The 13,897-nt window shown below is 44.6% G+C and overlaps 1 protein-coding gene across 1 annotated transcript in view; it reads left to right on the plus strand.

The window, feature by feature from the left end:
* UNC13A (unc-13 homolog A) overlaps positions 1-13,897 on the plus strand; it is a 90,625-nt gene that overhangs the window by 22,593 nt on the left and 54,135 nt on the right. The window contains exons 9-10 of the mRNA XM_060785197.2: positions 4,355-4,565; positions 12,712-13,530. Of these exons, the coding sequence (XP_060641180.2) occupies positions 4,355-4,565; positions 12,712-13,530 (1,030 nt within the window). The remainder of the gene's footprint in view (positions 1-4,354; positions 4,566-12,711; positions 13,531-13,897) is intronic.

Raw genomic sequence — 13,897 nt, forward strand, 5'->3', positions numbered from 1 at the left:
CTCCAGCACAGACATCAGAAGAGTGGTAAGACCAAGAACAAGCCATGAGAGGAAAAGACCAAAACCCACCCTGAGGAAAAAGTATTCTTACCAGACATCAAGAGAACAACTGAGCGCATAGGGAAGCTGATGAAGAAACACAACCTACAAACAATCTACAGGCCCACAAAGAAAATCCAACAAGTGCTCTGTTCAGCAAAGGACAAGAGGGATCCTCTCACCTCTGCAGGAGTCTACCGTATACCATGCAGCTGTGGACAAGTCTACATAGGGACCACCAAACGCAGCGCCCAGACACGCATCAAGGAACATGAAAGGCACTGCAGACTAACTCAACCAGAGAAGTCAGACATAGCAGAGCACTTGATGAACCAACTTGGATACAGCATATTATTGGAGAACACAGGAATGTTGGACCACTCTAACAACCATCATGCCAGACTACACAGAGAAGCCATTGAAATCCACAAGAACCACGTGGACAATCTGAACAGAAAGGAGGAAACCATGAAAATGAACAAAATCTGGCTACCAGTATTTAAAAAAACTCTAAAATCATAACAGTAAATAAAGATCAACACTCAAAAACAGGGGAATTCCACACAAGAAACAATCAGGGTCAGCTAATCACCTCCCAACAAAGGATTCCTCCAGGAAGGAAGCAGCCAGACTTTGAAGTGCAAAGCCATTAAATGCTAATCAAGGTGGCCAATTGCAACATTCACACCTACCTCGAACAGACAAGAGTTCTTTCTCCCATCCTGGACATTCCACAGATACATAAACCCCATTTTCCTAGTTTCCAACACACCTCACAACCTCTAAGAATGCCTGCCATAGATGCAGGTGAAATGTCAGGAGAGAATGCTTCTGGAACATGGCCATACAGCCCGGAAAACTCACAACAATCCAGTGATTCTGATCATGAAAACCTTCTACAACACATTGTCATACCATTCATTTCTCAAACACACCTTTATTTCTGAACACATCTCCTTCATTTGTTTTAACATAATATTTCACTTCTTTGCTATGGCAATCAAATTTCATACATTAGCATTCAAGTACTCATGTTTTCACTCTCTTTTCCCCCTCCTAACTTCGCTATCATCAACAGAGGAATTTATAGTATCCAAAGAGAAGGTGGAAAAATCCCAACGTTGAGCCTGGACAGAATGGAAGTCAAGCTTGATTTCCCCCAAAATTACGTTGATCATCAATGGGGTGCATCTACACATTCAACCTAATGTGGTTTGGACACCACTTGGGACTGTGACAGACTCCTGGGAACTGCAGTTTTGCAGAGAAGGAGGAAGACTTTGCAAAACTACAAACTCCCAGGTTTCCGTAGTGGTTGGCTGATCCCGGTTCGTATCTCCAGACCAAGAGGTCCATTCACAATGTGAAGCATGATATATCCCCCCTCTGAAGAGAGGGTTTAGGTCAGGACACGGAAGGGTTTGCTGCAAGTTCCGACCCGTGACCCCCTCATGTATGTCCCTTGTGCCCCTCCTTTCCCTCTCCAACCTCTTCCACCAAAGGCCAAGAGAAGGGAGCATGTTCCGGTGCAGCAGCCCATTAAAACATGACTTTCTTGGTCACTTAAACTCCCACAGATGACCTTCTCTGGCTCTTTGTCTCCCTTTGGAGCGCCTTGCATCGGTCATTCACATGGCAACATAGCTTTTCTGCAAACCTAAAGCAATGGTAGCCATTCTCTTGCAGAGTTGTCGTTACTCCCATTAGACCCTTGAAGCTGAACCAACTGGTCTGTATTGCACACCTCTTATGATAAAAAGTAGGAATGTACATAATATCATTTTGGTGTCCCAGATACATAGACTCCTAGAGTTGGAAGAGACCTGGTGGGTCATCCAGTCCAATCCCTTTCTGCCAAGAAACAGGAAAATTGCATTCAAAGCAGCCCCCGACAGATGGCCATCTAGCCTCTGTTTCAAAGCCTCCAAATAAGAAGCCTCCACCACACTCCAGGGTAAAGAGTTTCACTCTTTCTTACAGCTTGGAAGTTCTTCCTCATGTTCAGATGGAATCTCCTTTCTTTCCTGTAGTTTGAAGCCATTGTTCCATTGCATCCTAGTCTCCAGGGCAGCAGAAATCAGGCCTGCCCCCTCCTCCCTATGACTTCCCCTCACATCTCTATCCATGGCCCTCATCATGTCTCCTCTCAGCCTTCTCTTCTGCAGGCTAAATATGCCCAGCAATTTAAGCCGCTCCTCATAGGGCTTGTTCTCCAGACCCTTGATCCTTTGAGTCACCCTCCTCTGGAGGCATTCCAGGTTACAGTCAACATTTCCCTTCAATTAAGGTGCCCAGAATTGGACATAGTGTGATTCCAGGTGTGATCTGTCCACGGCAGAATAGAGGGGCATCATGACTTCCCTGGATCTTGACACTAGACTCCTACTGATGCAGGCCACAATTCCATTGGCTTTTTTGGCTCATGTTCACCTTCCTGTCCACGAGGACTCCAAGATCTTTTTCACACGTCCTGCTGTGAGCCAAGCATCGTCCCCCATTCTGTATCTTTACATTTAATTTTTTTCTGCCTAAGTGGTGCGTCTTGCATTTGTCCCTGTTGAACTTCATTTTGTTAGTTTTGGGCAATCATCTCTCTAGTCTGTGAAGATAGTTTTGAATTCTGCTCCTGTCTTCTGGAGTATTGGCTCTCCCTCTCAATTTGGTGTCGTCTGCAAACGTGATGATCCTGCCGTCTAACCCTTCATCTAAGTCATTAATGAAGATCCTGAACAGACCTGGGCCCAGGATGGAACCTGTTTACGGCCCTCCACTCGTCACTTCTTTCTAGGATGAAGAGGAAGCATTGGGGAGAATCTGGGTTCGTTCGCTTAACCAATTACAGATCCACCGAACCGTAGTTTTGCCTAGCCCACATTGGACTAGTTTCTAGCTTGTAACTCTATTGAAAAAAGAGATCAGATTAGTCTGGCATGGTTTGTTTTTGATCAATCCATGTTGACACATTCATTTCTAAGTGTCCCTAAGATGAGAGAGATGATTGGCCAAAACTAACACAATGCATTTCAAGAAGGACAAATGTCAGATATGAATGTAAAGGTACAAGATGGATGATGCATGGCTCAACAACAGTCCATGTGAGAAAAATCTTGGTCTGGATGGACAAGCTGAACATGAGTCAAGAATGTGAAGCAGCACATTTTGGGCTGTATCAGAAGGAGTCTAGTGTTTAGATCGAGGGAAGTCATGGTGCCTTCGTATGCCACTTTGGTCAGACCTCTTTCCCTAGAATCACACTGTATCCAAGTCTGGGCACCACAGTTCCAAAGAAATATTGATAAGCTGGAAGAGATAAGCTGGAAGGTGTCCAGAGAAAGAGGGCGACTCAAAGGATCAAAGGTCTGGAGAAGATTAATTCCTCTGAGGAGCGTCTTAAAGTGCTCGGTCTTTAAGAGGAGGTTGAGAAGAGACATGAGCGCCATGTCTAAATATGCTCCTTAGGAAGAGGGAGCAGGCTTGTCTTCTGCTGCCCTGGAAACTAGAACTCAATGGAGACATGGGTTCAAAATACAGGAAAGGAGATTCCATTGAACATTAGGAAGAACTTCCTGACTATAGGAAGAGCTGTTCAGCAGTGGAACTGTCTGCCTTGGGGTGTAGTGGAAGCCCCGTCCTTGGAAGCTTTTAAACAAAGGCTGGATGGCCATCTGCCAGGGGTGCTTTGATTATGCTTTTCTTGCATGGCAGGGATTGGACTACATGGTGATCTCTTCCAACTATGATTCTCTGAACCCCTTGTGGTTTCTTAAAACAATGTTTTGTTAAAAATGTTTTAAAATTTCCAAAAAAAAATCAGTGGGTTGGTGAAATGTTCTGAAACTTGGTGGGCTTGCAGTTGTAAATGTGACCTACAAGTGAGGTAAGTTTCGTGCTGATAGGCCTATAAATGACAGAGAAAGGAGTCTCTAAAGTTTACCCATTGGACTGAATCTTTCCGGCACGAAAACAGAAAACCTTTCCAAATTTGAGAAGTTCCCTAAAAATGGAATGGGGAGGCAGCGGAGAACTGGGTACCGAACATGGCATGGGGATTTTTCCAAATTGAACACCCCTAATAACAAGAGAGGTCCTCGCGTCATGACTTCCATGTTAGCAGGGCAGCAAATCCACTCTGACTTTTGATGAAGCGATGAAAACCTGGAGCGGATTCACTGCCTCTCTAATCTGGAAAGGAGTTCCTTGTGGTGGCATCTGTGTTTTGTGTCCACAATCAACGGCCATTGGCCATTGGGATGATGGGCAAGTGGAAGTTGGTGATAGTTTCCACTGCCATTTTGTGTCCTTCCTACTCCCCCAGATGACGATCCAGACAGTACGGTGGACGACCGGGACAGCGACTACCGCAGCGAGACCAGCAACAGCATCCCACCTCCTTATTACACCACGTCACAGCCCAACGCTTCCGTCCACCAGTACCCCATCCGCCACCAGCAGCGCGGCTCCCGCGATTCCTACTCCGACTCCATGCAGGGCTATGGCACGGACTACTCTGACCATCGGCCAATCAGGTAGAGTGGGCAGAGCCTAGGGCTTGCCGTGGGCTGGTGGGCATCCAAGGAATATTGGCAAAGAGGGTCCTGATCCATGAAAGGAGGGCACATGCTGTCCGTCGTAACAGCTACAGCCTACGATAATAGCACATGCGGCACCAAATTTGAGAGAGTCAACCCGATGGACACCAAAATCTATCCTGAAATTACCTTCCCTGTCTAGTTTTGTCTTCCCCGTATAAACTCCATCCTTAATCATCCTAAATACAGCTGTGGTGAAAGCAACCATGGAGCTCCATTTGGTAGGTTGGAATCCTCCCAGTTATAGGTGTCAGGTACTCCTTGCTGAGGTTTCCCAATGCTCGAGATATATAGCATGGACTCGTGTATAAATCTAACTCATGTATAAGTCTAGTGTAGGTTTGGGGGCCAATGTTATGGAGTTTGATATGGATACATTCAAGGTCATTCCTCGGTGAAGGAAAAGAGTCATTGTCATTGTGGTAGCTCTTTTTCCCCTGCCATTTTCCCATTCAAAATGATGCTGCAGTGGAGAAAGTTGAATAAGTAGGAGCTTATTTTAGGTCCTCCAAGAAGGGACTAAGCACTTGCCTTTTGGGAAATAATTCCCTTTTTGTGATTTATATAGGTGCAGAACTCACACTGACCCATAGATAAGTTAACTGAGGTCAGGCGTTTGGGCCGAAAATGTCTAGACTTATACATGAGTACATAGGGCTGTGCAAAACTATTGTTAGTCCTCGTAAGTCATTAGTAATTCATTAGATTTGTGCAAACAAATCACTATTAAGAAACATGCAGGAAAGGGGGAGGAAAAAATTAAGAATGGAAACACTCACCAATAATTTTTGTTGGTGAGATTCTGTAACATTCAGTTAAGATTCTGTAACATTCAGTTTAATTTTCAGTTTAAGCATTATATAAGCAACTTTTGTAAAGCCAAAGAGGCCATTGCTAGTGTTTAAATTAAGACCCAAGCTGCCTTCCGGTCATCATAAGGAAGGGCAGCCGGTCGGGAGATGGAGAACGCAGCATTCTGGGAAACGCAGTTTGAGAAGATGAGGCCTCTTGTGACAGAGAATACAAAAGGCCCTGCCCTCAACTGCATTCTGGGAAATGCAGCTGTTGGCCGTTCAGAGTCAGTCTAATAATAATAAATAAAATTATTGTATCTGCAAAGAGGACTAAAGTAAGGAAGTAGTATAAATCTGTTCTAAGTTGAAGTTCTGTGGATAATTGTGTGTCATATAGACACACTATCTGGTAGGCATTAAAAGGGAGTGCTGTTGTGGCTTTGGGGGGGGCGGGATAAATGTCTTTAAAGATCCCCAAAAAACAACAGATGTGTGAATCTTTCTGAAACTTCTGGGAATTGATGTCCTGGTGATCTTGTGCATTGTGTATAAAATTGAAGTAGATAGCGTATTTTAAAAATAAATTAAATCCCCCCCCCCCAAAATTAGTAGATGGGTGTAATGTTCCAAAACTTGGTGGGCTAACAGTGGAAAAGGTGTGGCACAATTATAGCAAGTTTCATCCTGATAGCTCTACAAACAAGGGAGAAACAGGCCTGCTTGCTCAATTACTCAACAAAAAAAATCATTACTTGGTTATCGTTACAATTGTTAAGGTCCATAATTTCGGAAACACTTTAAAAAATGATCCGCCCTCCTCCCCAATTTTGTAATGAATATTGAAACTTTTTTTTCATTGATCGCACAGGCTGAGTACATACAACACCTTTCTCGCCAGTAGAGGGAATCAGTCGAAACTATCCCCTTCCACCTAGTTGTGGTTGAATTGTCAGATATAGGGTTGGAGACCTGCCCCCCAAGAGAAGCCATATCATCACTCCCCCCTAGGTCCTTCTCCTAGTCTTGGCCCCGGAAGGTGATATGGTTCCCCGATACAAAGTGGACTGGTCTCTTTCTCTCTGGTGTGCTGACCCTTTTCCTCTCCCCCCCCCCTTCCCCGCTCCCTCCGGCAGACGCTACGGTAGCGTAGATTCTGCCGCGAACGGGCCCAGCGACGTGGAGTCTGCTTCCGGGTCAAGCAGGCGCACGAGTCGCCAGCCCTCCCTCGAGAGCAGGCGCTCTTTAGACCTATCGGATAGGTGGGTCTCTCTCAATCTCTCTCTCTATCTCTCTCGTGTCTTCTTCTCTGCTGTGTGCCTTTTGCGGAGTCCCGTGGTCCTTATTATTTGTGCCACCTGGGTTAGGCCGCCCGCCTCCATCCAGCTTTGGCTTCTGGGACAGTTGCCCCACCGCCATTCTCCGCCCCTCTCATCCATTGCCGGGACAGGTGCTTAAGCAGACAAATGGCATTCATAACCATTTGGTGATCGTAACCTTTTGGAAAAGCACAACCTTTCAGAGAAGAGCCAAAAACCCATTTGAGTAGAATCTTCTCAAGTGGCATACAACCAAGTGTAATATGCAAGGCAGTGTCTTCAGTTGTTAGATTGAACCTATCGTCTCTGATCTGTTAGGAAAACAGAGATTTGCCAGTGCATAATGTTGGAAATAGCAACCTTCTTCAAGCCTCCACTAGTTATTTGTTATGTATATCATTCAGAATGCTTACTGTATTATATATGTATGTATTGGTATGCAGTTTTCCTCAACTCTGTGTTGTGGGAGGGGCTGCAGACCATGTGATCAGATCTGGGCTTGTTCAGGACTTAGACTCTATTTTAGAAAGTATGCTTTCAGACGCCAGTAAAGGTAGAAGTAATTAGACTTTCAATGTAGAGACTTCAGTAGACACAGTACAGTTTAGAAGTTAGTTGAAACAGATTAGCCAGAGACTCTATTAGACCCTCAGACCAGAGAGATGCTTTAGACTATGGACTGTTGATTATGAGAAAGATGCACTGCGTTACCTACACAGAGAAACTACTTCAAATCTCAACTGGATTGATATGCAAGGTACCTCTATGCTGAATACATGAAGTCTATGAGTAAACCAACTATGTAACTTTCAAATAAGTCTGCTTATTTTGGTCTCTTGAGAGCATGATTTAATCCAAGATGTTTTAAGGGAGAGTAGATGTTTTTTGACAACTGAAAGTATACTTCTGAAACTCGTGTGTGTTTTGTGCCTTGGCATATCTTTGTCCCTAACAGTTAAAAGATATATCTAGTAGGCATGGTTAGGTACCATCAGAATCTTCGTAATTCGGTATAAATTAAGAAAAAATACCTTTTCGAAGCGATTTTGAAGTTTTAAAGAAAACCGGAAGTCCCTTTACCCTTCCAAAGCTTTTTTCCGCCATTTTTTTTACGACTCATGAAGTGAGTCGGAAATTATTCAGCTTTTCCCCGCTTCTGGTCCCTGGCCTCAGCTCAAGCCAGAGAAGCCAGTTTTAAACCAGAAACGGAAGGAATATCCTGGCCTCGGCTCAAGCCACAGAAGCCAGTTTTAAACCAGAAAAGGAAAGAATTTACTCCACTTACTTTTCCCTGCTTCCGGAGTAAAACAACTACTTTCAAAGTAAAGACCACCCAATGAAACAGGAAATAACACTTTCAAACCATTAACAAAAGGATTCAGAAGTCTCAGAAGTTTGGAAAAGTTTTGAACATTTTTTCTGTGAAAATCAGAATTGACTTTAGACACCAGCGCCCCCTACATCCGAAACGAGTTTTGAACCATTTTTGATCAAACAAACCTAGTATCTAGCTATCCAATCCAATCCAATCCAATCCAATGCAAAACTTTATTACGGTCACTGACCAGCACAAAGTGGGGCACAAGCGCCCTGGGAATGGAAACACAGCTCCCCAGTGAAGCAGTTATTAAAAAGCAGATTAGAAAACAGTTTAAAATCATAGTCTGAAAACACGGGTTAATGTAACAGGTATGGAACCGAGTTGGGGGGGGGGGGGAGACTGATAGGAGGGGTCAAAACACTGGAGAGCACTAAAGGGGATGGGAGGGGCACATTACAAGTCTAGTAACATTTCAACTGTAACATGTTGCTCTAACTACATTCCCAACAGAGTGTTGCCTTGTGGGGTCAATCATCATCTGCAGCACAGAACTTCACAACACTGTAAATTATTGTATTGCTAGACTCCGAAAGCAGCAGAGCGGAATAATATTTTTCGCTGTGCCCTGGTTATTTTAGAAGCCATGCTGTAATGAGATTAGTTCTAAGGTCTCTGTAGAACATGCATTGAAGAAGCACGTGCTCAGTTGTTTCTACATGACCAGACTCACAGGGGCATAGCCTCTCCTTGAATGGGGTCTTACGATACCTCCCCTCCAATACAGCCGATGGGAAGGCATGGCATCTTGCCAGGGTAAAAGACCTTCGGTGTTTGAGCACCTCCAGGTCTGTTAGGTATGCCATGGGGGCAGTGGGGTATTTACTGGCTTCCCTAATAATGAAGGTTGGGGAACAGGCTAGGTCCGACTGGAACTCTATGTTCAGGATCCATTGCTTAATGAGATCTTTGGCTTGGTCCCATCTCATGCTTAGCAATTGTCCTTGGGAGAAACATAGAGTTGCAATCTTTGCTGCCACTGTTTTAGTCCATTTGGACTGGAAGTTGTCCCTTGTGGTTAGGAGGGCAAGACCATGTGGGGAGAAGGATAGGCATATCCAGTAGTTGAGAATGGCTGTCCATATCTCGCTTCCACTTTCACAAAGCCTTAGGGTGGCATTAGAGACACATCTGGGAGCCTGGAGGGCGGCTCTTGGAAATTTTGATTGAACATTCTCTAGTGGGGCATAATTTTAAAAGGGTCCAAGCTGGGCTCCATAGAACATTTGTGTGATTGGTTTAGCTTCGGAAAGTTTAAGAGATATCTAGGTATATCAGTTTAACAGCTGAGAAACCTAATTGCCTTGCATGAATACTGATGGATATTTACTAAGGAGAATTTGACTCAAGCAAGTTTTTAACTCTTCTCAGGGAGATTCCTGATTTTCCCAAAATTGTGGTGAATGCCCATTCCCAAAAGGTTATAGAGATTTCCATTTCCCAAAAGGTTATGGCATCATTTTTTCAAAAGGTTATGATTTCTAAGAAGATCATGCCTTTCCAAAGATCATAATTTCTCCAAAACATAAAAGTAGCAGTGCTTCAGAAGTGTTTTTCAGTGCCCAAAAGCATATCTAGTTCTCTTCCACAAAAACTTGTTTTATATCATGCACCCAAGAGACTCAAGAGACAAAAATGAAGTAGGCTTTGGTAAAATAAAATATTTGGTCTACCCACAACCTTCATGTGTTCAGCATAACACAAGTACATAGCTTGTCAGTCCAGTTTCAGATATGTTTGAGATAATCTCTGTCCCATCTGGTCAGGAACATCTCTCTTACAACAACAGCAGGCATGTGTTGGTCTTAGGAGTCTAAGGAGAATCTAAAATGGAGTTTGAGGTCTGAGCTGTTGTACTCTGACCTGAATTCACCTTTGCATCATACAAGAGTCCAGGATTACTAACTAAACAGTTTATTAAAGAGGTGAAAGGCAATACAAAGCAATGGGGAAAAGGCTATTAAAAGGTGATAGTCCTTACATCAGACTTCAGTTCCAAAAGGGACAAAGTACACAGAAAATACAGGAGTCAAAACATAAGCATAAATCCATAATCAGGAACACGGGAACGTCTTCCAAAACATGAATCCATGAACATGAGCACAAAATTTTCCCAAAGAACTTAAACATAGACTTGAATGTGAAACAAGACCAAGGTGTGCATGGTAACATATCGTTGTCTGCTCTAACCCATTTAGTAAACAATCCTTTAAGGACCACAAAGCCATGAAGTCATGCCTTTGACATCTGCTCTGTTGCTTCAAGGATTTCTCACTCTGTTGTTTCTCACAGAGTCTCTGTGACCTCTGTAATTTAGCTCCTTCCTCTCTGAAACTGAGCCTCAAACTCCTGCTAATTTAAAGTGTGTTCCCAGGGGCAAGATCTCTCCCTTCCAGCTCCTCATCTTTTGTTGATAAGGAATGATTGGGGGAAAGGTTCTCCCTATCTTCTGAGGCCACAGCATCTCCCTCTCCACTCTGTTGTGAAGCTATTTCTCTCTCACCAGACACAGACCCATTCTCCCAGGCAGAATTGTGATCTAAAATCTCTTCATTTCCCACACTGAAAAGCCCATTAGTCCTCACAACCTCTGATCGAACAATTCCCTCATCTTCAGCCTCTGGTTGAACTACAACATGAGTAGTCTCAGATCAGATCATGTGGTCTGCAGCCCCTCCTACAACCTCTCAGGAAACAGAACAAAAGGGGACTCAGGCGGCTTACAAATGGCACAAAGTGCCCAAAACAGAGCATAAAACGAACCACAAAATACAAGTATAATAAAATAAAAACATATGGCATACAAAACAACAATTAAAAACAGTGAACAATAACCTATAGCAACAAGCTCCATACCAGAACATGTATACAAAACAGTAAGCAAACAGAATCATAGGTTAAAATTACAAGAAGAGGCCTGAAGAAGGTTGTAATTTCCAACAAGATATGCACATGTCAGAACCGGAAGGCGCTTAGGTGTGACATTTCATGTGTCGTGTTGACAAACTGGACACAGGATCAGAGAGTACAAATGGCAGGAACCGGGAAGTGTCGTTAGCATACAATAAAGGATAAAATATTAGCCTTTCAGGCATTCTACCTACCAAGAACTATATTTGGCAAAAGAAAACCCTAAAACAGAAATTGAAGAATGTATTAATACATATTGGAAAATAAAGTATATATGGAACCACTGATCTCACAAAAGGAGACTAAAGAAACTATAGACAATTTTAAAACCGGGAAATGACTGGGAATGGATGGATTAGGATCAGAATATTATAAGAAATTTGAAACAATATTAATACCTGAATTGAAAGAATTATATCATAAAATAATAAAAGTTGAAATCCTCCCGCCATCATGGGAACCATCTCTGATTATGTTAATTTTAAAACTTAATAAGGATCCCACAGATCCTGGATCATACAGACCTATATCTTTGATAAACCAAGATGCAAAAGAATTAACTGCAATAGTGGCAAAAAGAATGAATAAATTTATATATAAATATATTCATAAAGGTCAATTGCCCACGATTGTGTGTGTATGTTTTTGACCCTGGTGCAATTCATGACATGGTTTGCTACCAGCAAGTATAGCTCCTGTATGGTCTATGAGAAATCCTTTTGTAATAAAGCACCTTTCCAGTAGAAACAAAGCTAATGCAGAAAGGAAACTGATAGCACCATTGTGCTTTTGTACATTGTACTTTCCCCACGCATCCATCCATCCATCCGCCCCCCCCACCCCACCATCAACATTGCCAAGGCTGGAGGTTTGGTTTCGGCCTAATCCAGGCACGTCCGGTGACTTGTCTGCATGTGCTTCCCATGGGCCTCTGCGTGTGCTCAGGACCGCTTAGGCTCCCAGGCCTTCTTGTCCACGGTGCTCCTTTGATCATTTGTATTCCCTGTTCTGGAGTGATGTGACGTCTTTTGGTCAGAGAAGAGGAGTATGTGAAAGTAAACGTCAGGCAGCACTTTGTCATCTGTGGTCCTCCAGATGCCTTAACCAGCATGGAAAACAATGCCAGAGCAGGGTTGTGTTACACTGATCTTCCCATTGCTCCCACCCCAAAGCATTTGGAAGGGTCTGACATTAAGGAAGGCGCCCAGTCTGAGCTTTTCCATCTGTGTGGTTTGGTGTTTCTGTGGCTCGTCTCTCTTTGTGCTGCCGGTTGGAGGGGACCCCGTGGATAGAAATGCCCAACCCTGTTATCACATGATGTTCCTTAGTTCATTTGGGTGCAAAAGATATGACTGTTCAAGATACTTTCTGAGAAATGGATGGTCCTCTCAACTATCATAGAAACAGAGGTGGACCAGACCCTAAGAACCATTTTGGCCAACCCCATTTGACCATTTAGAAAGGCTTGATTACGGGTTCCCAAACTGGAATTGGGTGGGATTGAAGAGGCATACAGGTGCATGTGTGTGTTGATGACCACACCAGGTGGTCATACAGGGCAATGCTAGTAGGGTTGGTTGCAGGAAGCCCCCCGGTGAGCTCTCTAAGCCCTTTTCTCAGCCTGCTTCTCTGTCCTCCTCTATTCCCCAATTTCTCCATCCCCAACTCCATCCCTGCCTTCGCAGCCCGACGGGCAGCAGCCGGTACGCGTCTTCGGCGGAGCTGAGTCAAGGCAGTTCCCAGCTCAGTGAGGACTTTGACCCTGACGACATCAGCCTGGATGAGCGGGACGGTGACTCCTACCACTCCTGCCACAGTTCGGTCAGCTACCAGAAAGACTCGCCATGTTGGGACGAGGAGGAAGAGGACGACCTCTACCTGGAAGATGACGAGGAGTTTAAGGAGGAGTATAGTGACAACGAGGAATATTACCCTGAGGATGAGCTGGCTGAACCCGAGGCGTACTCCCGGGAAGCGTTCCCGCCAGAGCCAACCTCAAAGGGAGCACAACCGCCAATGGCCCCATTTGCTGCTGCATCACAGGCTCAACCAAAGACGCCTGTGTCACAAACCCAGCAACAAGCAGCACAGCAAAAGCCGTTGCAAACCACACCGCAGCAGAAGCCACAATTGGCGGCACAGGCACCACCACAAAAGCCACAACAGGCCCAGCAGACGGTGCCGCCAAAGCCAACACCAACACAGCAAAAAACCCAACAGGCGCCTCCAGCCGCTTCGACGCAGCAGAAAGTGCTACCGCCACAGCAACAGCAACAGCAACAAGCACAACAGGCACAGTTGAAACAGCAGCAGCAGCAGCAGCAACAGCAACAACAAGCACCGGCTCAGCAGAGGCTTCCACCACAACAGCAGCAACAGGAGAAGAAGGAAGAAAAGGCCCAAGATGTTCCTGAGGTCCAGCAGGAGGAGAAAGTAATTCCGCCAGAAGCAACCCCAACCCAAGAGAAAGCTGCTGAGGAAGAACTCCCCAAGGTGGATGAGAGGTAAGACCAGCAGTCACAGGGAAGGGGCTTCCATACAAACTGGGTATAGATCATGGTGAGTTCACACAGTCAATGGGACATTTCTTTCTGGTTGTGGTCCAAAAAGCTGCCATTTCTCAGGGTCTTGGACCTTCCTAAGATAGACTATATCTGGGACTGGCACCCAGATACCTCCAGTTGGCCAGACAGGGCCTTATGGGTGGTGGCCAGGAGAGGTTAAACTTGAAACTTGGCTCTGGTTTGCTGCTAAAACCATTCCAAGAGGAGTCGTGATATCCCTTAGGAGAGGATTTGTTGTGGTCTGTTGTCAAGCCAGCTTCAACTTTTGGTGACCCCATGGAGATCCATCAAGATGACTTCAAAGTAT

This window comes from Anolis sagrei, chromosome X, assembly GCF_037176765.1.
Source record: "Anolis sagrei isolate rAnoSag1 chromosome X, rAnoSag1.mat, whole genome shotgun sequence".
Taxonomy (NCBI): Eukaryota; Metazoa; Chordata; class Lepidosauria; order Squamata; family Dactyloidae; genus Anolis; species Anolis sagrei.